General features: G+C 45.5%; 2 protein-coding genes across 8 annotated transcripts in view; one reads left to right on the top strand and one right to left on the bottom strand.

The window, feature by feature from the left end:
- ACIN1 (apoptotic chromatin condensation inducer 1) overlaps window positions 1-25,467 on the top strand; it is a 46,192-nt gene that overhangs the window by 18,784 nt on the left and 1,941 nt on the right. The window contains exons 8-16 of the mRNA XM_058853144.1: window positions 6,665-6,704; window positions 9,673-9,794; window positions 12,961-13,078; window positions 14,268-14,549; window positions 15,506-15,657; window positions 16,862-16,969; window positions 19,855-19,962; window positions 23,568-23,973; window positions 24,642-24,742. Coding sequence (XP_058709127.1) covers window positions 6,665-6,704; window positions 9,673-9,794; window positions 12,961-13,078; window positions 14,268-14,549; window positions 15,506-15,657; window positions 16,862-16,969; window positions 19,855-19,962; window positions 23,568-23,973; window positions 24,642-24,742 — 1,437 coding nt within the window. The remainder of the gene's footprint in view (window positions 1-6,664; window positions 6,705-9,672; window positions 9,795-12,960; window positions 13,079-14,267; window positions 14,550-15,505; window positions 15,658-16,861; window positions 16,970-19,854; window positions 19,963-23,567; window positions 23,974-24,641; window positions 24,743-25,467) is intronic.
- LOC131586438 (uncharacterized) lies at window positions 1,107-6,638 on the bottom strand. Of its 7 annotated transcripts, XM_058853257.1 has the most exons (7): window positions 4,142-4,221; window positions 3,112-3,534; window positions 2,876-3,030; window positions 2,549-2,752; window positions 2,456-2,475; window positions 2,176-2,257; window positions 1,107-1,786 (listed from the first exon to the last, which is right to left on the bottom strand). In XM_058853257.1, coding segments are annotated over exons 1-7 (930 nt in total). In that variant the 5' UTR covers window positions 4,143-4,221; the 3' UTR covers window positions 1,107-1,741. The 7 variants fall into 7 exon arrangements, 1 of the variants encoding a protein (XP_058709240.1); XR_009279147.1 differs by lacking the exon at window positions 4,142-4,221 and adding exons at window positions 4,306-5,200; window positions 5,380-6,638 and having other exon boundaries at window positions 2,176-2,320; window positions 2,362-3,975; XR_009279144.1 differs by adding an exon at window positions 5,380-6,638 and having other exon boundaries at window positions 2,176-2,320; window positions 2,362-2,965; window positions 3,038-5,200.

Genomic DNA, 25,467 nt, shown 5'->3' on the forward strand with positions numbered 1-25,467 from the left:
TGGAGCCAAAAATTGGGTTTTTTGATCAAAAATCGATGATTTTGAACAAAAATTGGGGATTTTAGATCTAAAATTGGGGTTTTTGACCCAAAATTGGGGTTTTTTAGACCAAAACTTGGGGGGCTTTGACCCAAAATTGGGGTTTTTAATCTAGATTTGGGGTTTTTTGATCAAAAATGGAGGATTTTGACCCAGAATTTGGTGGGTTTTGGAATCAAAATTGGGGTTTTTTGACCCAAAAAATGGGTTTTTAGACCCAAAATTGGGGATTTTGACCCAAAATTGGAGTTTTTTGACCCAAAATTGGGGATTTTGACCCAAAAAGTGGGGATTTTAGACCCAAAATTGGGGGTTTTGGAGCCAAAATTGGGGTTTTTAGACCCAAAATTGGGGTTTTTAGACCCAAAATTGGGGTTTTGGAGCCAAATTTGGGGTTTTTGACCAAAAATTGGGGTTTATAGACCAAAATTGGGGTTTTTAGACCCAAAAATTGGGGCTTTTGACCCAAAATTGGGGTTTTTTGACCCAAAATTGGGGTTCTTAGGCCAAAACTTGGGGATTTTGACCCAAAATTGGGGTTTTTTGACCCAAAATTGGGGTTTTTAGAGCCAAAATTGGGGTTTTTAGCCCAAAAATTGGAGTTTTTGACTCAAAATTTGGGTTTTTTGAGCCAAATTTGGGGTTTTTTAACCCAAAATTGGGGGTTTTGGCCCAAATTGAGGATTTTGGACTAAAATTGGGGATTTCAGGTCCAAGAATTGGGATTTTCACCCTAAATTTGGGATTTTTACCCAAAATTGGGGATTTTTAACCCAAACCCCACTTGTGGGGCTGCCCCATAGATCTGGGACCCCCAAAAATTGGGATTTTTACCCCAAAATTGGGCATTTTAGTCCCAAAAATTGGGATTTTCCACCCAAAAAATTGGTATTTTCGGTCCAAAAATTGGGATTTTTTACGGAAAATTTGGGGATTTTTGCCCAAAATCGGGGATTTTTAACCCAAACCTCACTTGTGGGGCTGCCCCATAGATCTGGGACCCCCAAAAATTGGGAATTTCGGTTCAAAAATTGGGAATTTTGACCCAAAAAATTGGGATTTTAACCCCAAAAAATTGGGAATTTTGACCCAAATCTGGGGATTTTTGCCCAAAATCGGGGATTTTTGACCCAAACCCCACTTGTGGGGCTGCCCCATAGATCTGGGACCCCTCCCCAGCCCCCCCGGACCCCCCACACGTCTCTTTTTTGGGCACCCAGCGCCGCCCCACGGAACCTTCCGGAACCCCCCCCACGGATCCACCCCCCCCATTTCCACTTATGGGGCAGAAACGGAGCCTGAGACCCCCAAGTTCCACTTGTGGGGCAGAGAACGGGACTTGGACCCCCCCAAAATTCACTTGTGGGGCACCTGGAGACCCCAAAATTCCACTTGTGGGGCAGAGAACGGACTTTGAGACCCCCAAGTTCCACTTGTGGGGCAGAAATCGACTTCAGTGACCCCCAAGTTCCACTTGTGGGGCAGAGAACGGGACTTGGACCCCCAAAATTCCACTTGTGGGGCAGAGAATGGACTTGGACCCCCAAAATTCACTTGTGGGGCACCTGGAGACCCCCAAGTTCCACTTGTGGGGCAGAAACGGAGTCTGAGACCCCCAAGTTTCACTTGTGGGGCAGAGAATGGACTTGGACCCCCCAAATTTCACTTGTGGGGCAGAAATGGAGCCTGAGACCCCCAAGTTCTACTTATGGGGCAGAAGTGGAGCTTGAGACCCCAAAGATTTCATCTATGGGGCGGAAACGGAGCCTGAGACCCCCAAAATTCACTTGTGGGGCACCTGGAGACCCCAAAATTCCACTTGTGGGGCAGAAATCGACTTCAGTGACCCCCAAGTTCCACTTGTGGGGCAGGAAATGGACCTTGAGACCCCCAAGTTCTACTTATGGGGCAGAAATGGACCTTGAGACCCCCAAAATTCCACTTATGGGGCAGAGAATGGACTTTGAGACCCCCAAGTTCTACTTATGGGGCAGAAACGGAGCCTGAAACCCCCAAGTTCCACTTATGGGGCAGAGAACGAGACTTGGACACCCAAAGTTCACTTGTGGGGCACCTGGAGACCCCAAAATTCCACTTGTGGGGCAGAAATCGACTTCAGTGACCCCCAAGTTCCACTTGTGGGGCAGAAACGGATTCCAGTGACCCCCAAGTTCCACTTATGGGGCAGAGAACGGAGCCTGAGACCCCCAAAATTCCACTTATGGGGCAGAAGTGGAGCTTGAGACCCCAAAGATTTCATCTATGGGGCAGAAAATGGAACCTGAGACCCCAAAGTTTCATCTATGGGGCAGAAAATGGAACCTGAGACCCCCAAGTTCCACTTGTGGGGCAGAGAACGGGACTTGGACCCCCCCAAAATTCACTTGTGGGGCACCTGGAGACCCCAAAATTCCACTTGTGGGGCAGAAACGGAGCCTGAGACCCCCAAAGTTCACTTATGGGGCACCTGGAGACCCCCAAGTTCCACTTGTGGGGCAGAGAATGGAACCTGAGACCCCCAAGTTCCACTTATGGGGCAGAGAACGGACGTTGAGACCCCCAAGTTCCACTTGTGGGGCAGAAATGGATTCCAGTGACCCCCAAGTTCCACTTGTGGGGCAGGAAATGGACCTTGAGACCCCCAAAATTCCACTTGTGGGGCAGAGAACGGACGTTGAGACCCCCAAGTTCCACTTGTGGGGCAGAGAACGGACTTTGAGACCCCGAAATTCCACTTGTGGGGCAGGAAATGGACCTTGAGACCCCCAAGTTCTACTTATGGGGCAGAAATGGATTCCAGTGACCCCCAAGTTCCACTTGTGGGGCAGAAATCGACTTCAGTGACCCCCAAGTTCCACTTGTGGGGCAGGAACGGGACTTGGACCCCCCAAAATTCACTTGTGGGGCAGAGAATGGAACCTGAGACCTCCAAGTTCCACTTGTGGGGCACCTGGAGACCCCCAAGTTCCACTTGTGGGGCAGAGAACGAGACTTGGACCCCCAAGTTCCACTTATGGGGCAGAGAACGGACTTTGAGACCCCCAAAATTTCATCTATGGGGCAGAAATCGACTGCAGTGACCCCCAAGTTGCACTTGTGGGGCAGAGAACGGAGCTTGAGACCCCCAAAATTCACTTGTGGGGCACCTGGAGACCCCAAAATTCCACTTGTGGGGCAGAGAACGGACTTTGAGACCCCCAAGTTCCACTTGTGGGGCAGAAATCGACTTCAGTGACCCCCAAGTTCCACTTGTGGGGCAGAAATCGACTTCAGTGACCCCCAAGTTCCACTTGTGGGGCAGGAAATGGACTTTGAGACCCCCAAGTTCCACTTGTGGGGCAGAAACGGATTCCAGTGACCCCCAAGTTCCACTTGTGGGGCAGAAATCGACTTCGGTGACCCCCAAGTTCCACTTGTGGGGCAGGAAATGGACCTTGAGACCCCCAAAATTCCACTTGTGGGGCAGAGAACGGACTTTGAGACCCCCAAGTTCCACTTGTGGGGCAGAAACGGATTCCAGTGACCCCCAAGTTCCACTTGTGGGGCAGAGAATGGACTTTGAGACCTCGAGGTTTCATCTATGGGGCAGAAACGGAGCCTGAGACCCCCAAAATTCCACTTATGGGGCAGAAATCGACTTCAGTGACCCCCAAGTTTCACTTATGGGGCAGAAACGGAGCCTGAGACCCCCAAGTTCCACTTGTGGGGCAGAGAACGAGACTTGGACCCCCAAAATTCACTTGTGGGGCACCTGGAGACCCCAAAGTTCCACTTGTGGGGCAGGAAATGGACTTTGAGGCCCCCAAAATTCAATTTGTGGGGCAGAAACGGAGCCTGAGACCCCCAAGTTCCACTTGTGGGGCAGGAAATGGATTTTGAGACCCCCAAAATTTCATCTATGGGGCAGAAACGGATTCCAGTGACCCCCAACTTTCACTTATGGGGCAGAAAAATGAACTTTGAGACCCCAAATTTCCACTTGTGGGGCAGAAAATCGACTCCAACCACCCCAAACTCCACTTATGGGGCAGGAACGGATTCCAGTGACCCCCAAGTTCCACTTGTGGGGCAGAGAACGGAGCCTGAGACCCCCCAACTCCACTTATGGGGCAGAGAGAGGACTCCAATGACTCCAAAGTTCACTTATGGGGCAGAAACGGATTCCAGCGACCCCCAAGTTCCACTTATGGGGCAGAGAACGGAGCCTGAGACCCCCAAGTTTCACTTATGGGGCAGAGAATGGAGCCTGAGACCCCCAAGTTTCACTTGTGGGGCAGAGAATGGACTTTGAGACCCCAAAGTTTCATCTATGGGGCAGAAACGGATTCCAGCGACCCCCAAGTGTCACTTGTGGGGCAGAAAATGGATTTTAAGACCCCAAAAATTCACTTGTGGGGCAGAAAAATCGACTTTAAGACCCCAAAATCCACTTGTGGGGCAGAAACCAAACTCCAGCGACCCCCAGCTTCACTTATGGGGCAGAAAAATGAACTTTCAAGACCCCAAAATTTCTGATTTTTGGGGCAGAAAAAGGAACTTTTAAGACCCCAAAACTTCCGATTTTTGGGGCAGAAAAAGGAACTTTCAAGACCCCAAAATTTCCGATTTTTGGGGCAGAAAAAGGAACTTTCAAGACCCAAAAATTCAAATATTTGGGGCACAAAAATGGACTTTTAAGACCCCAAAACTTCGGATTTTCGGGGCAAAAAAATCAACTTTGAGACCCCAAAATTTGCCATTTTTGGGGCAGAAAAATGGACTTTTAAGACCCCAAAATTTGCCATTTTTGGGGCAGAAAAATGGACTTTTAAGACCCCAAAACTTCCGATTTTTGGGGCAGAAAAACGGAACTTTAAGACCCCAAAACTTCAACTTTTGGAGGAGAAAAAATTGACTTTAAAACCCAAAAAATTTCGATTTTTGGGGCAGAAAAAGGAACTTTCAAGACCCAAAAATTCAAATATTTGGGGCACAAAAATGGACTTTTAAGACCCCAAAACTTCTGATTTTTGGGGCAGAAAAATGAACTTTCAAGACCCCAAAATTTCTGATTTTTGGGGCAGAAAAATGAACTTTTAAGACCCCAAAACTTCCGATTTTTGGGGCAGAAAAAGGAACTTTAAGACCCCAAAACTTCAACTTTTAGAGGAGAAAAAATCAACTTTAAAACCCCAAAATTTGCCATTTTTGGGGCAGAAAAATGGAATTTCAAGACCCCAAAATTTCCGATTTTTGGGGCAGAAAAAGGAACTTTCAAGACCCCAAAATTCAAATATTTGGGGCAGAAAAACGGACTTTTAAGACCCCAAAACTTCTGATTTTTGGGGCAGAAAAATGGACTTTTAAGACCCCAAAATTTCCGATTTTTGGGGCAGAAAAACGCAACTTTAAGACCCCAAAACTTCAACTATTGGAGGAGAAAAAATTGACTTTAAAACCCAAAAAATTTCGATTTTTGGGGCAGAAAAATGGACTTTTAAGACCCCAAAATTTGCGTTTTTTGGGGCAGAAAAAGGAACTTTTAAGACCCCAAAATTTCCGATTTTTGGGGCAGAAAAAGGAACTTTCAAGACCCCAAAACTTCAACTTTTGGAGGAGAAAAAATTGACTTGAAAACCCCAAAATTTCCGATTTTTGGGGCAGAAAAATGAACTTTTAAGACCCCAAAATTTCCGATTTTTGGGGCAGAAAAATGGACTTTTAAGACCCCAAAATTTGCGTTTTTTGGGGCAGAAAAATGGACTTTTAAGACCCCAAAATTTGTGATTTTTGGGGCAGAAAAATCGAATTAAAGACCCCAAAATTTCCCATTTTTGGGGCAGAAAAACGGAACTTTAAGACCCCAAAACTTCAACTTTTGGAGGAGAAAAAATTGACTTTAAAACCCCAAAATTTCCGATTTTTGGGGCAGAAAAAGGAACTTTCAAGACCCAAAAATTCAAATATTTGGGGCACAAAAATGGACTTTTAAGACCCCAAAATTTCTGGTTTTTGGGGCAGAAAAATGGACTTTTAAGACCCCAAAATTTGCCATTTTTGGGGCAGAAAAAGGAACTTTTAAGACCCCAAAACTTCAACTTTTAGAGGAGAAAAAATCAACTTTAAAACCCCAAAATTTGCCATTTTTGGGGCAGAAAAATGGAATTTCAAGACCCCAAAATTTCCGATTTTTGGGGCAGAAAAAGGAACTTTCAAGACCCAAAAATTCAAATATTTGGGGCAGAAAAACGGACTTTTAAGACCCCAAAACTTCTGATTTTTGGGGCAGAAAAATGGACTTTTAAGACCCCAAAATTTGCCATTTTTGGGGCTGAAAAATGGACTTTCAAGACCCCAAAATTTGGGTTTTTTGGGGCAGAAAAAGGAACTTTGAACCCCCCCCAGAGCTTGACTTGTGGGGCAGCCGCCGGACCCGCCCCCTTTCCGGAAGTCTCCGCCCCCTAAACGCCAAATATGGAAGTGTGGGAGGGGCTTTTGTGAATGGGGGTGGGCGTGGCTTGGAAAAAGGCGGGAAAATGGGAGGGGGAGGAGCTTGAGGCTCCGCCCCTTTTGTGCTGACGTCATCCCCCCCCCTTTCCCCCACGCCCCTCCCCCCTCCTCTGGCCCCGCCCCCGTCTCTCGCCAGGCCACGCCCAGGGGATTCAAGAGGAAGATTGCGGTGCTGTGTGAGTGGGCGGGGCCGAGGGAGGGGGCGGGGTATGCAAATGAGGGGGTGGGAGGGGGCTGGGTATGCAAATGAGTGGGTGTGGTTGAATTGGGAGGGGTTTGGGTATGCAAATGAGGAGGTGGGGCTGGAATTGGGGTGGGTTATTGGGCGTGGGAAAGGTCTGGGTATGCAAATGAGGGGGTTGGAGGGGTTTGGGTATGGAAATGAGGGGGTGGGAAAAATTTGGGTATGCAAATGAGGGCGTGGGAGGGGCTTGAATAGCAAATGAGGGGGCGGGGCTTGAGTTTAGAGGGGTTTAAGGCAGTGGGAGGGGTCTGGGTATGCAAATGAGGGGGTGAAAGGGGTTCAGGTATGCAAATGAGGGGGTGGAGCTTAAGTTTGGGTTGATTATTGGGACTGGGAGGGGTTCTGGTATGCAAATTAGGCAGTAGGAGTAATTCTGGTATGCAAATTAGGTGTTAAAAGGGGGTTGGGTATGCAAATGAGGGGGTGGGAGGGGTTCGGGTATGCAAATGAGGGGGTGGGGCCTAAATGGGAGGGGTTTGGGTATGCAAATGAGGGGGTGGTGATTGAATTGGGAGGGGTTTGGGTATGCAAATGAGGGGGTTTGAAGGGTTTGGGTATGGAAATTAGGTGGTGGGAGGGGTTCAGGTATGCAAATGAGGGGGTGGGAAGGGTCTAGGTATGGAAATGAGGGGGTGGGAAAGGTTCGGGTATGCAAATGAGGGGAATAGAAAGGTTCGGGTATGCAAATGACAAGGTTGGAGGGGTTTGGGTATGCAAATGAGGGGGTGGGATGGGTTTGGGTATGCAAATGAGGCGGTGGGGCTTGAGTGGGGAAAGGTTTGGTGAGAGTGGGAGGGGTTCGGGTATGCAAATGAGGGGGTGGGAGGGGTTCGGGTATGCAAATGAGGAAGTGGGAGGGTTTCAGGTATGCAAATGAGGGTGTGTGATTGAATTGGGAGGGGTTTGGGTATGCAAATGAGGGTGTGGGAGGGGTTCAGGTATGCAAATGAGGGGGTGGGGCTTGAGTTGGGAGAAGTTTGGGTATGCAAATGAGGGTGTGGGAGGGGTTTGGGTATGCAAATAAGGGGGTGTGATTGAATTGGGAGGGGTCTGGGTATGCAAATGAGGGGGTGGGAGGGGCTTGGGTATGCAAATGAGGAGCTGGGAGGGGCGGATATGCAAATGAGGGGGTGGGAGGGGCTCAGGTATGCAAATGAGGGGGTGGGGCTTGAGGTGAGTTGGGTTATGGAAAGTGGGAGGGGTCTGGGTATGCAAATGAGGGCCTGGGAGGGGTTTGGGTATGCAAATGAGGGGGTGGTGCTTGAAATGGGAGGGGTTTTGAGCAGTGGGAGGGGTCTGGGCATGCAAATGAGGGGGTGGGAGGGGTTTGGGTATGCAAATGAGGGGGTGGTGATTGAATTGGGAGGGGTTTGGGTATGCAAATGAGGTGGTAGGAGGGGTCCTGGTATGCAAATAAGGGGGTGGGAGAGGTTTGGGTATGCAAATGAGGGGGTGGGACTTAAGTTGGGAGGGGTTCGAGAAAGTGGGAGGGGTCTGAGTATGTAAATGAGGAGGTTGGAAGAATTTGGGTATGCAAATTAGGAGCTGGGAAAAGTTTGGGTATGCAAATGAGGGGGTGGAGCTTAAGTTTGGGTTAATTATTGGGAGTGGGAGGGGTTCTGGTATGGAAATTAGGCATTAGGAGGGGCTTGGGTATGCAAATGAGGGGGTGGGACTTAAGTTGGGAAGGGTTTGGTGAGAGTGGGATGGGTTCGGGTATGCAAATGAGGGGGTGGGTAAGGTTTGGGTATGCAAATGAGGGGATTAGAAGGGTCTGGGTATGCAAATGCGGGTGTGGGACTTAAGTTGGGAGGGGTTTGAGGCACTGGAAGGGGATTGGATATGCAAATGAGGGGGCGGGAAAGGTTTGGGTATGCAAATGAGGAGGTGGGAAGGGTCTGGGTATGCAAATGAGGGGCGGGGTGGATTTGAGGTGGCTTTAAATATGCAAATGAGGGGGTGGGGCTTAATTGAGGTGGATCAATGGAAAAGGGAGGGGCTAGAATATGCAAATGAGGGGGTGTGGCTTGCATTTGAGTGGTTGTGGGAGGGGTTTAAATATGCAAATGAGGGTAATGAAACAACACGGCTCAAGTGGGAAATGTTAATGTATGCAAATTAAGGGGGAGTTTTAATTAAAAGAAGTTCAGATATGCAAATGAGCGGGTGGGGCTTAATTAATATTGGCGGTAATTAATAGGAAAGGAATTGCAGCAATTAATTTCTGGTGGGTTGACTGGTAAATTAGACTAATTAATACTAATTTATGCAAATTAGCTGCTAATCAAGAGCCCGAGGGGGGCGGAGCTAAAAGGAAATAATTAGAATATTAGACGTTATTAATTATTAGTAGGATGATTATGGTAATTAATCCCTTAGGGTGGGTTTATGGCTAAATTAACGATGCTAATTTATGCAAATTTATGCAAATGAGCGGTCAGGGGCAGTTTGAAGCCAGAGGGGCACTGGGCTAATCTCTAATTAATCAGTAATAAATCACTAATAATTGGTGCTAATAATATCGGGGTAATCGATGAATTAAGGGCAAATTAACGATGCTAATTAATGCAAATTTATGCAAATTTATGCAAATCAGCGGGTAGGGGCAGCCTAAAGCCAGAGGAGGGCTGGGCTAATATTTTATTAATAAATAATAAATCACTAATAATTGGTGCTAATAATATTGGGTTAACCAATGAATTAAGGGCAAATTAACGATGCAAATTGATGCAAATTTATGCAAATGAGCGGCCAGGGGCAGCCTGAAGCCAGAGGAGGGCTGGGCTAATATTTTATTAATAAATAATAAGTCACTAATAATTTGTACTAATAATATTGGAATAATTGATGAATTAAGGGCAAATTAGTGATGCTAATTAATGCAAATTTATGCAAATCAGCGGCCAGGGGCAGCCTGGAGCCCGAGGGGGGCGGGGCCAGCGCGGGGGGGCCCCGGAAGCGTCGCTGGGGGGCCACGACCCCCAAGAAACCCTCGATCAACATCAGCACCGACTCCCTCAAGGTGAGGCCAGAATTCCACCCAAAAAAATTCCCAAAAAATTCCCAAAAATCCCCAAAATTTGGGAAAAGATTCCTGGGATTTTTTAAGGTTTTTTTTTGGGTGAAAATCCGGCGATTTTTGGTCAAAATTTGGATTTTTTACCATAAAAAATCGATTTTTTCCTCTTAAATTCCTCTTTTTTTTTACCAGAATTCCCGTTTTTTTCCCCAAAATTCCCAGATTTTCACTCAAAAATCCCAGCTCTTTGAAATTCCACATTTTTTAGCCCAAAATTGCCCAAAATCCCGAATTTTTTGGCCCAAAAATTCACATTTTTATCTCTATGGGGGGGGTCTCCATCAACATCAGCACCGACTCCCTCAAGGTGAGAGAATTCCACCCAAAAAAATTCCCAAAAATCCCCAAAAATCCCCAAAATTTGGGAAAAAATTCCTGGAATTTTTTAAGGTTTTTTTTTGGGTGAAAATCCGGCGATTTTTGGTCAAAATTCGGATTTTTTACCATAAAAATTCCATTTTTTCCCGTCAAATTTCACGTTTTTTTCAGGAATTTTTGGGTTTTTTCCCAAAATCCAGGGAAACCTCGGGAAAAAATTCCAGGATTTTTTTAAGGTTTTTTTTTTGGGTGAAAATCCGGCGATTTTTGGTCAAAATTCGGATTTTTTACCATAAAAATTCGATTTTTTTCCGTCAAATTTCACTTTTTTTTCAGGAATTTTTGGGTTTTTCCCAAAATTCCTGAATTTTCCATGGAAATCCTGGATGTCCTCTGAAATTCCCGATTTTTTAGCCCAAAATTTCCCAAAATCCCCCAATTTTTGGCCAAAAAAATTCACATTTTTTTTTCCTTTATGGGGGTTCTCGATCAGCACCGACTCCCTCAAGGTGAGGCCAGAATTCCACCCAAAAAAATTCCCAAAAAATTCCCAAAAATCCCCAAAATTTGGGAAAAGATTCCTGGAATTTTTTAAGGATTTTTTTTGGGTGAAAATCCGGCGATTTTTGGTCAAAATTCGCATTTTTTGCGATAAAAATTCGATTTTTTCCCGTCGAATTTCACGTTTTTTTCAGAAATTTTTGGTTTTTTTCCCGAAATTTCCAAGTTTTCCTGGAAAATTCCAGATCTTCTCTGAAATTCCCGATTTTTTAGCCCAAAATTGCCCAAAATCCCCCATTTTTTGGCCCAAAAATTCACATTTTTTTCTCTATGGGGGGGTCTCCATCAACATCAGCACCGACTCCCTCAAGGTGAGAGAATTCCACCCAAAAAAATTCCCAAAAATTCCCAAAATTTGGGAAAAAATTCCCAGATTTATAAATTCAAAATTTAAAATTTTTTTGGGTGAAAATCCGGCGATTTTTGGTCAAAATTCGGATTTTTTACCATAAAAAATTCGATTTTTTTCCATCAAAATTCACGTTTTTTTTCCGAAATTTTCGGTTTTTTTCCCAAAATTTCCAAGTTTTCCTGGAAAATTCCAGATCTTCTCTGAAATTCTCGATTTTTTAGCCCAAAATTGCCCAAAATCCCCCAATTTTTGGCCCAAATATTCACATTTTTTTCTCTATGGGGGGGTCTCCATCAGCACCGACTCCCTCAAGGTGAGACCAGAATTCCACCCAAAAAAATTCCCAAAAATTCCCAAAAATCCCCAAAATTTGGGAAAAGATTCCTGGAATTTTTTAAGGTTTTTTTTTGGGTGAAAATCCGGCGATTTTTGGTCAAAATTCGGATTTTTTGCGATAAAAAATAGATTTTTTCCCCTTAAATTCCCCTTTTTTTTTACCAGAATTCTAGTTTTTTTCCCCAAAATTCCCAGATTTTCCCTCAAAAATCCCGGCTCTTTGAAATTCCGCATTTTTTAGCCCAAAATTACCCGAAATCCCCCAATTTTTGGCCCAAAAATTCACATTTTTATCTCTATGGGGGGTCTCCATCAACATCAGCACCGACTCCCTCAAGGTGAGAGAATTCCACCCAAAAAAATTCCCAAAAATTCCCAAAAATCCCCAAAATTTGGGAAAAGATTCCTGGAATTTTTTAAAGTTTTTTTTTGGGTGAAAATCCGGCGATTTTTGGTCAAAATTCGCATTTTTTACGATAAAAATTTGATTTTTTTTCCGTCAAATTTCACATTTTTTTCAGGAATTTTTGGGTTTTTCCCAAAATTCCCAAATTTTTTCCTCATAATACCTAATTTTTTCCTATATTTCCCCCAAAAATTCCCAAGATTTCCCCAAAATCCCCAAATTTTTCCCCAAATCCCCAAATTCTCCCAAAACTCACAAATTTTTCCCCAAAATCACCAAATTTACCCCAAAATCCCTGAATTTTCCCCAAAAATCTCCGAATTTTCCCCAGAATTTCTAAATTTTTTCCAGAGTTCCCAATTTTTTCTCAAAACTCTCAAATTTTTCTCCAAATTCCCAAATTTTCCCAAAATCTCTGGATTTACCCCCAAAATCCCCAAAAATTCCCCCAAAATCCCCAAATTTGTTCCAAAATCCCCAAATTTTCCCCCAAAATCCCCAAAAATTCCCCCTAAATTCCCAAATTTTTCCCCAAATTCCCCAAATTTTTCCCCAAAATCCCCAAATTTCCCCCAAAAATCCCCAAATTTACCCCAAAATCCCCAAATTTTTTCCCCAAAATCCCCAAAAATTCCCCCAAAATCCCTGAAAATTCCCCAAAAATCCCCAAATTTTTCCCAAAACTCTCAAATTTTCCCCCAAAATCCCCAAATTTCCCCCAAAATCCCCAAATTTCCCCCAAAATTCCCAAATTTTTCTCCAAATCCCCCAAATTTTCCCCAAAATCCCCGAATTTTCCCCAAATCCCCGGATTTTCCCCCAAAATCCCCAAAATTCCTCCAAAATCCCCGAATTTTCCCCCCAAATCCTCGAATTTTCCCCAGAATTTCCAAATTTTTCCCCAAAATCCCCGAGTTTTCCCAAAATCCTCAAAAATTCCCCCAAAATCCCCAAATTTACCCCAAAATCCCCAAAAATTCTCCCCAAATCCTCAAAATTTTCCCCAAAATCCCCAAAAATTTCCCCAAAATCCCCAAATTTTTCCCCAAAATCCCCAAAAATTTCCCCAAAATCCCCAAATTTCCCCCAAAATCCCCAGATTTCGCCCCAATTCTCTCTCTCTCCCCTCCCCCCAGGGGCTGATCCCGGACATTCGGGGCGGGGCCGGGGCGGAGCCTCCGGATCCTCCCCCGGAAGCCTCGGTGGGCGTGGCCGGAGCTGAGGGGGAGGGGCCGGAAGTTGGGGAGCCGGGGGGCGTGGCCTCCTCTTCCTCCTCCTCCCCTTCCGGCCCCGCCCCCCTGCCCCACCCCCCGCTGCTGCTCCCCTCCCCCCACCACCACCACGGGGGGGCGGGGCTGAAGATCTGCAGGACGGTGACGCAGGTCAGGCCACGCCCACAATCACTAAACCCCTCCCCCACACTATAAAGCCCCTCCCCCAGTCCTTTAAGCCCCTCCCCCATTTTCTTAAGCCCCTCCCCCACCCTTTAAAGCCCCTCCCTCACCCCGTTTAAGCCACTTTGGCCCCTCCCCCACCCCATTTAAGCCCCTCCCCCTCACTCTGGCCCCTCCCCCTTTTAAACCCCTCCCCCTGTGGTCCCTCCCACACTTTATTTAAGCCCCTCCCCCTTTTAGAGCCCCTCCCCTTTTTAAGCTCCTCCCCCCTTTAGACCTCTCCCACTTCTTTAAGCCCCTCCCCCTCCGGCCCCTCCCTCTCTGGACCCTCCCCCTTCTTAAAGCCCCTCCTATTTTAAGCCCCTCCCCCTTTAAGCCCCACCCCCTTGTTTAAGCTCTTCCCCTTTAAGCCCCTTATCCACCCATTTAAGCCCCTCCCCCTTTATTTAAGCCCCTCCCCCTTTTTCTAAGCCCCTCCCCCAGACTCTGGCCCCTCCCCCTCTGGCCCCTCTGCCCTTTAAGCCCCTCCCCCTTCAAGCCACTCCCCCTTTTTTAAGCCACTCCCCCTTTAAGCCCCTCCCCCACCCCTTTTAGCCCCTCCCCCATTAAGCTCCTTTTACTCTGGTCCCTCCTCCTTTTTTTAAGCCCCTCCCCTTTAAGCCCCTCCCCCCTTTAAGCCCCTCCCCAATGGCCCCTCCCTTTTTGTTTAAGCCCCTCCCCCACCCCTTTAAGCCCCACCCCCTTTAAGCCCCTCCCCCTTTGGCCCCTCCCCCTTTCCTTAAGCCCCACCCCTTTTAAGCCCCTCCTCTCTGGCCCCTCCCCCTTTCTCTAAGCCCCTCCCCCTTTGGCCCCTCCCCATTTCTTTAACCCCCCCCTCCTCTGGCTCCTCCCCCACCCCTTTAAGCCCCTCCCCCTTTATGTCCCTTCCCTTTTTCTAAGCCCCTCCCCTTTCTTTAAGCCCCTCCCCCTTTAATGCCTCCCCCTTTAAGCCCCTCCTCTTTCTCTAAGCCCCTCCCCCTCTCTCTAAGCCCCTCCCCCACCTCTCTAAGCCCCTCCCCCACTCTCTGGCCCCTCCCCCAGGTGGTCCCTGGCGAGAACGGCCGGGGGGAGGGGCAGGAGGAAGAGGAGGAAGAGGAGGGGGAGGAGAGCGACGGAGGGGGCGGGGCAGGGCCCGGGGGGCGGGGCCTGGACAGCCACAAGCCCCGCCCCCCCCCTCCCCCCCGCCCCGGTGACGTCATCGGCGGGGGGAGGGGCCGCCCCTCCCCCGCCCCCAACGGCGACTGCGGCAACGACGGCCACGCCCCCCTCGGGGGAGGGGGAGGGGCGAGGGGGTGAGTGAGGGGGAGGGGCTGGGAAAGGGGGAGGGGCTTAAAGGGTGGGGGAGGGGCTTTAATGGGTGGGGAGGGGCTCTAAAGATTGGGGGAGGGGCTTAAAGGGAGGGGGAGGGGCTTGAAAAGTGGGAGAGGGGCGTTGAGGGGGAGGGGTTAAAGGGGTGGGGGAGGGGCTTAAGGGATGAAGGAGGGGCTTAAAAAGTGGGGGAGGGGCCTAAAGGGGGAGGGGTTAAAGGGGTGGGGGAGGGGCCTGAAGAACGGGGAGGGGCTTAGAGGGGTGGGGGAGGGGCTTTGAGAGGTAGAGGAGGGGCTTAAAGGGGTGGGGGAAAATGGGGGAGGGGCTTAATAGAGTGGGGGAGGGGCTTAAAGGGGTGGGGGAGGGGCCTAAAGGGTGGGGGAGGGGCATAAAGGGGTGGGGGAAAAATGGGGAGGGGCTTAACAAAGTGGGGGAGGGGCTTAAAGGGGTGGGGGAGGGGCTTAAAGGGGTGGGGGAAATGGGGGAGGGGCTTAATAGAGTGGGGGAGGGGTTTAAGGAGTGGGGGAGGGGCTCTGAAAATTGGGGGAGGGGCTTAAGGGGTGGGGGAGGGTCTTTAGTGGTTGGGGAGGGGCTTAAAGGGTGGGGGAGGGGCTTAAAAAAAGGGGGAGGTGCTTAAAGGGGTGGGGGAGGGGCTTAAGGTGTTGGGGGAGGGGCTTAAGGGGTGGGGGAGGGGCTTTAATGGGTGGGGGAGGGGCTTAAAGGGTGGGGGAGGGGCTCTCAAAATAGCGGGAGGAGTTCAAAGGGTGGGGGAGGGTCTTAAAGGGGTTGGGGGAGGGGCTTAAAGGGTGGGGGAGGGGCAAAAACCCCTTTGAAAATCCTTTTAAAAATCCTAGAAAATTATTAAAAAATGGTAAAAATTTGGGGTTTTTTTCCAAATTCGAATTGATGACGTCATCGCCTTGGCCCCGCCCATTTTCAGCCGAGGCCCCGCCCCCTCCCCGGCGTTCCCAGGGCCCCCCCTGGCGGCCGGGGGCGCTGCTGCTGCTGCCCGTGGACGAACCCGTGAGGGCGGCGCCCCGCCCCTCCCCCCCCCGCCACCGCCCCTCCCCCATCGTGCACCTCTGCAACCTGGTGAGTCAATGGGGGGGGGAGGGGGGGGAGGGGGAGTTGGGGGGATTTTTTGGGGATTTTTTGGGGATTTTTGGGGGATTTTTGGGGACTTTTTGGGATTTTTTTGGGAGTTTTTTGGGATTTTTTTGAGACTTTTTGGGGTTTTTTGGGGGGGATTTTTTTGGGGATTTTTTTAGGAATTTTTTGGGGATTTTTTGGGGGTTTTTTTGAGAATTTTTTTAGGATTTTTTAATGAATTATTTGGAATTTTTTGGGAAATTTTTTTTTTTTTTTTGGGATTTTTTTGGGGATTTTTTGAGACTTTTTGGGGATTTTTTGGGGGGATTTTTTTGGGATTTTTTTTGAGACTTTTTGGGGATTTTTTTAGGAATTTTTTTGGGGATTTTTTGGGGGATTTTGGGGGGGATTTTTTGTGGATATATTGTGACTTTTTGGGGGATTTTTTGGGATTTTTTTGGGATTTTTTTGAGGCTTTTTGGGGATTTTTTGGGATTTTTTTTGGAAATTTTTTGAAATTTTTTTGGGATTTTTGGGGGAATTTTTTGGAACGTCTTTCCTCAATTTTTGTTTTAAATTTTTGGGCTTTTTTGGGGAATTTTTGGTGGAATTTTGGGTATTTTTTGGGAAATTTTTCAGGAATTTTTTGGGAATTTTCAGGAGTTTTTTAGGAATTTTTCAGAGATTTTCTGGGAATTTTTTGGAATTTTTTGGGGGATTTTTTGGGCATTTTTTTTGCGAATTTTTTGGTGATATTTTGGGAATTTTTGGGAATTTTTTGGGGACTTTTTTGGGGAATTTTTGTGATTTTTTTGGGGATTTTTTGGGAATTTTTCTTGAATTTTTTTGGAATTTTTTGGGGGTTTTTTTGGGAATTTCGGGGAATATCTTTGCTCAATTTTTGTTATAAATTTTTGAGCTTTTTTGGGCAACTTTTACCGAATTCCTTGGATTTCTTGGCCAATTTTTGGGGCTAATTTGTGCCAATTTGGGCAAATTTTTTGTGGAATTTTTTCGTGAAATTTCTGGCTCATTTTTGGGTCATTTTACATCAATTTTGGGTCATTTTTCCTCATTTTTTCCCCATTTTTTCCCCGTTTTTTCCCGTTTTTTCCCATTTTTTCCCATTTTTTCCCCGTTTTTCCCCGTTTTTTCCCAATTTTCCCCCATTTTTTCCCATTTTCCCCCGTTTTTGCCCCGTTTCCAGGTGCGTCCCTTCACCCTGGGGCAGCTCAAGGAGCTCCTGGGCCGCACCGGGCGCCTCAAGGACGACGGATTCTGGATCGACCGCATCAAATCCCACTGCTTCGTCACGGTGAGAGGGGAAAAACGGGCTGAAAAAACGGGAATTTGGGCAAAAAACTGAATCCAGCAAAAAAAACGGGGCGGGAAATGGGAGATTTGGGGAAAAAACGGGATTTTTTGGGGAAAAAATGTGAATTTTTAAGGGAAAAATGTGAATTTTTGGAGGAAAAATTTGAATTTTTGCAGATAAAAATGTGAATTTTTAAGGGAAAAATGTGTTTTTTTTTAGGGTAAAACGTGAATTTTTAAGGAAACACACCCAAATTTTTTAGGGGGAAAAAGGTGGATTTTTAAGGGAAAAATGTGAATTTTTATTGGATAAAATTTGATTTTTTTAGGAGTTAAATGTCGAGTTTTTTAGGTGCAAAATGAAGGTTTTTGGGGAAAAATGTGAATTTTTAAGTGAAAAATGTGAATTTTTAAGGGAAAACCGTGAATTTTTGGAGGAAAAAATTTGAATATTTTTGAATATTTGGATATTTTGAGAGATGAAATGAATTTTTTTAGAGATGGAATTTTGGGGAGAAAAATGTCGATTTTTAGGAAAAAAATTGGGGTTTTTTGGGTAAAAATGTGGAATTTTAGAGGTAAAATTGGAGGTTTTAGAGAGAAAATTGGAATTTTCTGGGGGAAAATTGAGGGATTTTTGGGAAAAATCGACCGCATCAAATCCCACTGCTTCGTCACGGTGAGAAAACGGGGAAAAACGGGCTGAAAAAACGGGAATTTGGGCAAAAAACTGAATCCAGCAAAAAAAACGGGGTGGAAAATGGGAGATTTGAGGAAAAAACGGGGTTTTGGGGGGAAAAAATGTGGATTTTTAAGGGAAAAATGTGAATTTCTGCAGATAAAATTTGGGTTTTTTAGGAGAAAAATGTGAATTTTTGAGGAAAAAAACCCGAATTTTTTAAGGGGAAAAATGTGAATTTTTGAGGGAAAAATGTGAATTTCTGGGGGCAAAAATTGGATTTTTTAGGGAGAAACGAGGATTTTTAGGGAAAAAACTTGAATTCTCCCAAAATTCCCAAAAACTCCCCAAAACATCCCGAAATTTTTTCCTAAAAACCAAAAAATTCACTTTGCATCCCTAAAAACTTTGAATTTCACCAAAATCGCCCGAAATTTTCTTCCAAAATTCGTTTTCTTGGAATTCCCAAAATTTTCCAGAAAATGCCCCAAAATCCACCCAAAAAAAAGCCCCAAAAATTCACTTTTTACCCTTAAAATCTCCCCAAAAACCCCAAACTTCACCAAAATCGCCCAAAATTTTCTCCCAAAATTCCTTTTCCCAAAATTCCCAAGATTTCCTCGAAATTCCTTGAATTACCTCAAAAATCGCAAAAAATATCCCAAAATACACCAAATAAAATCCAAAAATTCGTTTTTTACCCCCAAAACCCCAAGTTTCACCAAAATCACCCAAAATCCTTTCCCAAAATTCCTTAAAGTTTTCTAAAGCTCTCAAAATTTCCCCAAAATTCCCAAAATTTCCCCAAAATCCCCAAAACTCTCCAAATTTTCCAAAAATTCATACAAAAAAACCCGAAAAATTCGATTTTTGCCCCCAAAACCCCCAAATTTCGCCAAAATCCTTTCCCAAAATTCCTTAAAATTTTCTAAAACTCCCAAAATCCCCCCAAAATTCCCAAAGTTTTCCCAAAATCTCCAAAATTTCCCCTAAATTCAGAAAATTCTCCCAAAATTTTCCCAAAATTTCCCCAAAATTCCCAAAATTTTCCCAAAAAAACCCCCAAAAATTCAATTTTCACCCTAAAAACCCCAAATTTTGGGGGATTTTCGCGGGGTTTTCTCCTCCCCCGCCCCCGGGGGGACCCCGGGAATTCCGGGAAGCCCCGGAACATTCCGGAATTCCCGGGATTTTCCCCCCCAGTACTGCTGGGTAGATTTTTAGTTAAAAAGAGAAATTTTTTTAGGGATAAAATTAAAATTTTGGGGAAGAAAATGTGGATTTTTAGGAGAATATTTTCCGGATTGTCCCAAAATTCCCAAAATTCTCCCAAATTCCCCAAAACATCCCAAAATTTTACAAAAAAACCATAAAAATTAATTTTTCCCCCCGAAATCCCCTCCAAAACTCCCTAAAAATCCCAGATTTCACCAAAATCGCCCAAAATTTTGTTGTAAAATTTCTTTTCCCAAAATTCCCAAAATTTTCCCGAAATTCTCTGAAACTTTTCCCAAAAATCTCAAAAATATCCGAAAATACACAAAAAAAACCTCAAAAATTCTATTTTCACCCCTAAAACCCTTAAATTTCACCAAATTCACCTAAAATCTTTACCCAAGATCCCTTAAATTTTCCCAAAAATCCTTAAAATTCACCCAAAATTCCAAAAATTCCCCCAAAATTTCTAAAACTCTCCAAAAATCCCCAAAATTTCCCCAAAAAAACAAAAAAAAAGTCATTTTTTACCCCCAAAACCCCCAAATTTCACCCAAACCCCCCCAATTTTCTCCCAAAAATCCTTAAAATTCCCAAAATTGCCCCAAAATCCCCAAAATCCCCCAAAATTCCCAAAACTCTCCAAAATACCCCAAAACCCACCCAAAAAAACCCCAAAAAATTGGATTTTCATCCCTAAAATTCCCAGATTTCACCAAAACTGCCCAAAATCCTTTCCCAAAATCTCTTAAATTTTCCTAAAATCCCCAAAATTCCCTCAAAATCCCCAAAATTTCCCCAAAATCCCCAAAATTATTCCAAAAATACCCAAAACTCACCGCGAAAAGACCCAAAAAATTCAATTTTCGCCCCCAAAACCCCAAATTTTTGGGGATTTTCGCGGGGTTTTCTCCTCCCCCGCCCCCGCGGGGACCCCGGGAATTCCGGGCACCCCCGGAACGTTCCGGAATTTCCCGGATTTTCCCCCCCAGTACTGCTCGGTGGAGGAGGCGGTGGCCACGCGCGAGGCCCTGCACGGCGTCAAGTGGCCCCAGTCCAACCCCAAGGTGCTCGCGGCCGACTTCGCCCAGCAGGAGGAGGTGAGACGGCGGAACCTTCTGGAAACTTCTTGGAATTTCTGGGAATTTTGTGGGATTTTTTGGGGATTTTTTTGGGGATTTTTTTGGGGATTTTTTGAGATTTTTTGGGGATTTTTTTGGGGATTTTTTTGGGGATTTTTTGGGGAATTTTTGGGGGATTTTTTGGGGATTTTTTGGGAATTTTTTTAGGGATTTTTTGGGGGATTTTTTTGGATTTTTGGGGGAATTTTTTTGGGGAATTTTTTGGGATTTTTGGGAATTTTTGGGGGATTTTTTGGGATTTTTTTGGGGAATTTTCGGGGGAATTTTTTGGGATTTTTTAGGAATTTTTTGGGATTTTTTGGGATTTTTTTTGAGACTTTTTTGGGATTTTTTTGGAATTTTTTTGGGATTCTTTCTGGGTTTTTTTTCGGATTTTTTTGGGATTTGTTGGGGATTTTTTAGGATTTTTTTGGGTTTTTTTCGTATTTTTTTGATACTTTTTGGGGATTTTCTGGGATTTTTTGGGGATTTTTTGGGGATTTTTTTGGATTTTTTGGGGATTTTTTTGGGACTTTCTGGGATTTTTTCGCGGCCGACTTCGCCCAGCAGGAGGAGGTGAGACTGCGGAACCTTCCGGAAACTTCGGGGAATTTCTGGGATTTTTTTGGGATTTTTTTGGGGATTTTTTGGGATTTTTTTGGGGATTTTTTTGACTTTTTAGGGATTTTTTTGGGAATTTTTTGGGATTTTTGGGGGGATTTTTTGAGACTTTTTGGGGATTTTTTTGGGGGATTTTTTGGAATTTTTGGGAATTTTTTGGGATTTTTTGGGGGATTTTTTTGGGATTTTTGGGGAATTTTTGGGGATTTTTTGGGGAATTTTTTTGGGATTTTTGGGGATTTTTTGGGGATTTTTTGGGGGATTTTTTGGGGGATTTTTGGGGACTTTTTTAGGAATGTTTGGGCATTTTTTTAGGAATTTTTAGAGGATTTTTTGGGGGATTTTTTGGGATTTTTTGGGGATTTTTTGGAATTTTTTGGGGGTTTTTTGGGATTTTTTGGGAATTTTTTGGGATTTTTTTAGGGATTTTTTGGGGATTTTTTTGGAACTTTCTGGGATTTTTCCGCGCTGCGGAACCTTCTGGAAACTTCAGGGAATTTCTGGGAATTTTTTGGGATTTTTTTGGGATTTTTTGGGGATTTTTTGGGGATTTTTTTGGGAATTATTTGGGATTTTTTTAGAAATTTTTGGGAATTTTCTGGGATTTTTTGGGGTTTTTTGGGGGATTTTTTCAGGTTTTTTTTTTTCGGGTTTTTGAGACTTTTTGGGGATTTTTTGGGATTTTTTTGAGTCTTTTTGGGGTTTTTTTGGGGTTTTGGGGATTTTTTTGAGATTTTTGGGGATTTTTTTGAGACTTTTTTTGGAATTTTTGGGGGATTTTTTGGGACTTTTTTGGGATTTTTTCCGGGTTTTTTTTGGGGATTTTTTTGAGAGTTTTGGGGATTTTTTGGGATTTTTTGGGGATTTTTGGGGACTTTTTTTGGGAATTTTTGGGCATTTTTTTAGGAATTTTTAGAGGATTTTTTTTTGGATTTTTGTGGGGATTTTATTGGAATTTTTTGGGGATTTTTTAGGGGATTTTTTGGGAATTTTTTGGGATTTTTGGGGGGATTTTTTGAGACTTTTTGGGGATTTTTTGGGGATTTTTTTGGATTTTTTTGTGAATTTTTCTGGATTTATTTTTTTTATTTTTGGGTGATTTTTTGGTAATTTTCTGGGATTTTTGGGCATTCTTTTAGGAATTTTTAGAGGATTTTTTGGAATTTTTTTGAGACTTTTTGGGGAATTTTTTGGGGATTTTTTTGAGATTTTTTGGGGATTTTTTTAGGGGATTTTTTGGATTTTTTGGTGATTTTTTTGGGATCCTTTTGGGATTTTTTTGATACTTTTTGGATTTTTTTGGGGATTTTTTTGGGATTTTATTGGAATTTTTTGGGATTTTTGGGGATTTTTTGGGGATTTTTTTGGGATTTTATTGGAATTTTTTAGGAATTTTTTGGTGATTTTTTTGGGATTTTTTGGATTTTTTGGGAATTTTTTTGGGAATTTTTTTGGGAACTTTTTGGGGATTTTTGGGGGATTTTTTTGGGGTTTTTTTTTATTTTTTTGGAAATTTTTTGTGATTTTTATGGGGATTTTGGGGGGATTTTTGTGGTAATGTTTTTGGAATTTTTTTTGAAATTTTTTGGATTTTTTAAAGATTTTTTTTGGGATTTTTTTATAGATTTTCGATGAATTCTTGGGGGTTTGGGGGGATTTTCTGGGAATTTCGTGAATTTCGGGGGGAATTTGGGAATTTTGGGGATTTTTGGGAATTTTTGGAGATTTTTTGGGATTTCTTTGTTATTTTTATTTATGTTACTTTATTTTTTTAGGGATTTTTTTGAGATTTTTTTTGCAGACTTTTGGTGAATAATTTGGGGGGTTTTGGGGATTTTCTGGGAATTTGGGAATTTTCTGGGAATTTGGGAATTTCTGGGGATTTTTGGGGGTTTTTTTTTTTTGTGGATTTTCAAGGAGTTTTTTGGGGGGGATTTTGGGGCAATTTCCTGGGAATTTGGGGATTTTTCAGGGAATTTTGGGATTTTTTCGGGGAATTCCTGACGGGAAATTTCGGGAATTCTTGGGGAAAATTTTGGGAATTTTGGGGAAATTTTTCCTGGGATTTTCTGGGAATTTTCCTGGGAAACTCCCGGAGTTTTCCCCGCCAAATTCCCAACACAAACTCCTCCCCTTTTCTCTTGGCCCCTCCCCCTTTTCCTTTTGGCTCCTCTTCTTCTTTGGCCCCGCCCCTTTTGGTCTCTCCCTTTCCTTGGCCCCACCCATTTCTGGCCCCTCCCCCTTTTCCCTTGGCCCCGCCCCTTTTCCTTGGCCCCGCCTTCTTTCCCCTGGCTCCACCTTTTTTGCTCCTCCCATTTTTTGCCCCTGCCCTTTTCCCATTGGCCCTTTCCTCCCTTGGCCCCGCCCCTTTCTTTTGGCCCCGCCCCTTTTGCCCCTTTCCTCCCTTGGCCCCGCCCCTTTCTTTTGGTCCCGCCCCTTTCTCCCTTTGACCCCGCCCCTTTCTCCCTTTGGTTCCTACCCTTTTCCCTCGGCCACGCCCCATTTCCTTGGCCCCTCCCCTTTTCCCTTGGCCCCACTTCTTTCTGGCACCTCCCCCTTTCCCCTGGCCCCTCCCCTTTTTTTGCTCCTCCCATTTTTCCCCCTCCCTTTTTATCCCTGCCCTTTTCCCATTGGCCCCGCCCCCTTTCTTTTGCCTCCGCCCCTTTTGTCCCTTTCCTCCATTGGCCCCGCCCCTTTTCCTTTTGGCCCCACCCCTTTTTGCCCATTTCTCCCTTGGCCCCGCCCCTTTTCCCTTTTCCCTGCTCTTTTTGACCCATTTCTTCCTTGACCCCGCCCCTTTTCCCTTGGCCCCGCCCCTTTTAACCCACTAATCCCTTGGCCCCGCCCATTTCCCCTTTGCCCCCGCCCATTTTCTTTTGGCCCCGCCCCTTTTAACCCATTTCTTCCTCGGTTCCGCCCCTTTTCCCTATGGCCCCGCCCCCTTTCTTTTGCCCCTCCCCCAGCTGGATTTCCACCGCGGCCTCCTGGCCCCTCCCCCCGGCTCCTCCCCCTCCCCTTTAACCCCCCGCCCCTCCCCCCCTTTCCCCGTGGCCCCTCCCCCCGGCTCCTCCTCTTCCTCCTCCCTCGCTGGGGGCGTGTCCTCACCCGGCCACGCCCCCCGGGGGGCGGAGCCCTGGCAGTGGGCGGAGCGGGAGCGCGAGCGTTCGCGGCGGGAGCGCGCCCGCGAGCAGCGCGAGTGGGACCGGGGGAAAAGCCCCGCCCCTTCCGGGACACGCCCACTTCCGGCGGGGGGCGGGGCCGCCCCGGGACACGCCCCCCGCGACGGCCGGGGAAACCGAGGCAGGATCCAAGGGGGCGGGGACAAGGAGAAGGGGCGGGGCCAGCGGGAGGCGCGGCCCGAGAGGAAAGGTGAGACCTTATATGGGCATAAAAGGGGCGGGGCTTGGGGTGGGAGGGTTTAATTACCATATATGGGCATAAAGGGGCGGGGCTTGAAGGTGGGAGGTGTTAATGACCATATATGGGCATAAAGGGGCGGGGCTTGAAGGTGGGAGGGGTTTAATTACCATATATGGGCATAAAGGGGGCGGGGCTTGGGGGTGGGAGGGGTTAATGACCAAATATGGGCATAAAAGGGGCGGGGCTTGGGGTGGGAGGGGCTTAATGTCCATATATGGGCATAAAATGACAATGGGAGGGGCTTAAAGAGAAGTGGGCGGGGCTTCATGACCATATATGGGCATTGGAGCAAAGGGGGAGGGGTTTCAGTGGGTGGGCGTGGCCTAAACAGGAAGTAGGAGGGTTTAATGACCATATATGGGCATTGAGTGACAGTGGGAGGAGCTTAAAGGAGTGGGCGTGGCCTTATGGTATAGAATGACCATATATGGGCATAAAACAAAAGTGGGAGGAGTTTAGGAGGGTAGGCGTGGCCTAAACAGGAAGTAAGGTGGTTTAATGACCATATATGGGCATTTAACAAAAATGGGCGTGGCCAAACGGGATCAAAGCGGGGTGGGCGTGGTCTGTGACGTCACAAGGGCGTGACCTTCACTCCTGGCCCCGCCCCCTCTCAGAGAAGCCTCCGGAAGAGCCCCCGGCCAAACTCTTGGACGATTTGTTCCGGAAAACCAAAGCGGCGCCGTGCATCTATTGGCTGCCGCTGACCGACTCCCAGGTGCTCATTTGCATATATTTGCATACATTTGCATACGTTCGGAGAGGGGGAGGGGAAAAGGGGAAAAAAATTTGGGGTTAAAAGATGAAAATTTGGGGATTTTGGGTGAAAATTTGGATTTTTTGTGGGGATTTTGGGGTTTTTGGGGAGAATTTGGGGGAAATTTGGGGATTTTGGGGGAAATTTTTGGGACTTTTGGGGAGAAATTTGGGAATTTTGGGGGAAAAATTGGGGATTTTGGGAAAAATTTGGGAATTTTTGAGTGAAATTTGGGGATTTTGGGGGAAAATTTGCATTTTTTGGGGTTTTGGGGGGGAATTTGGGGGAAATTTGGGGATTTTGGGGAAATTGGGATTTTAGGGGGGAAATTGGGGAATTTCGAGGAGAGATTTGGGAATTTCGGGGGAAAAAATTGGGAATTTTGGGACAAAATTTGGGAATTTTGTGCGAAATTTGGGGATTTGGGGAAAAAATTGGGAATTTTTGAGTGAAATTTGGGGATTTTGGGGGAAAATTTGCATTTTTTTGGGTTTTTGGGGGGAATTCGGGGGAAATTTGGGGATTTTGGGAAACTTTTGGGAGAAATTTGGGGATTTTGGGAAAATTGGGATTTTTGGAGGGGAAATTGGGGAATTTCGGGGAAAGATTTGGGAATTTTGGGGAAAAAATTGGGGATTTTGGGAAAAAATTGGGAATTTTTGAGTGAAATTTGGGGATTTTGGGGG

The sequence above is a fragment of the Poecile atricapillus genome, chromosome 19, assembly GCF_030490865.1.
Source record: "Poecile atricapillus isolate bPoeAtr1 chromosome 19, bPoeAtr1.hap1, whole genome shotgun sequence".
NCBI lineage: Eukaryota > Metazoa > Chordata > Aves > Passeriformes > Paridae > Poecile > Poecile atricapillus.

What these genes read in the sequence shown, in the direction of transcription:
- LOC131586438 (XM_058853257.1), bottom strand. An exon ending in GCAACTTGGGGGTCACTGCA is followed by an intron (nt 3,031 to 3,111) that starts GTCGATTTCTGC and finishes TGGGGGTCCAAG; the next exon opens with TCTCGTTCTCTGCCCCACAA. An exon ending in GTGGAACTTGGGGGTCTCAG is followed by an intron (nt 2,476 to 2,548) that starts GTTCCATTCTCT and finishes TGGGGGTCTCAG; the next exon opens with GCTCCGTTTCTGCCCCACAA.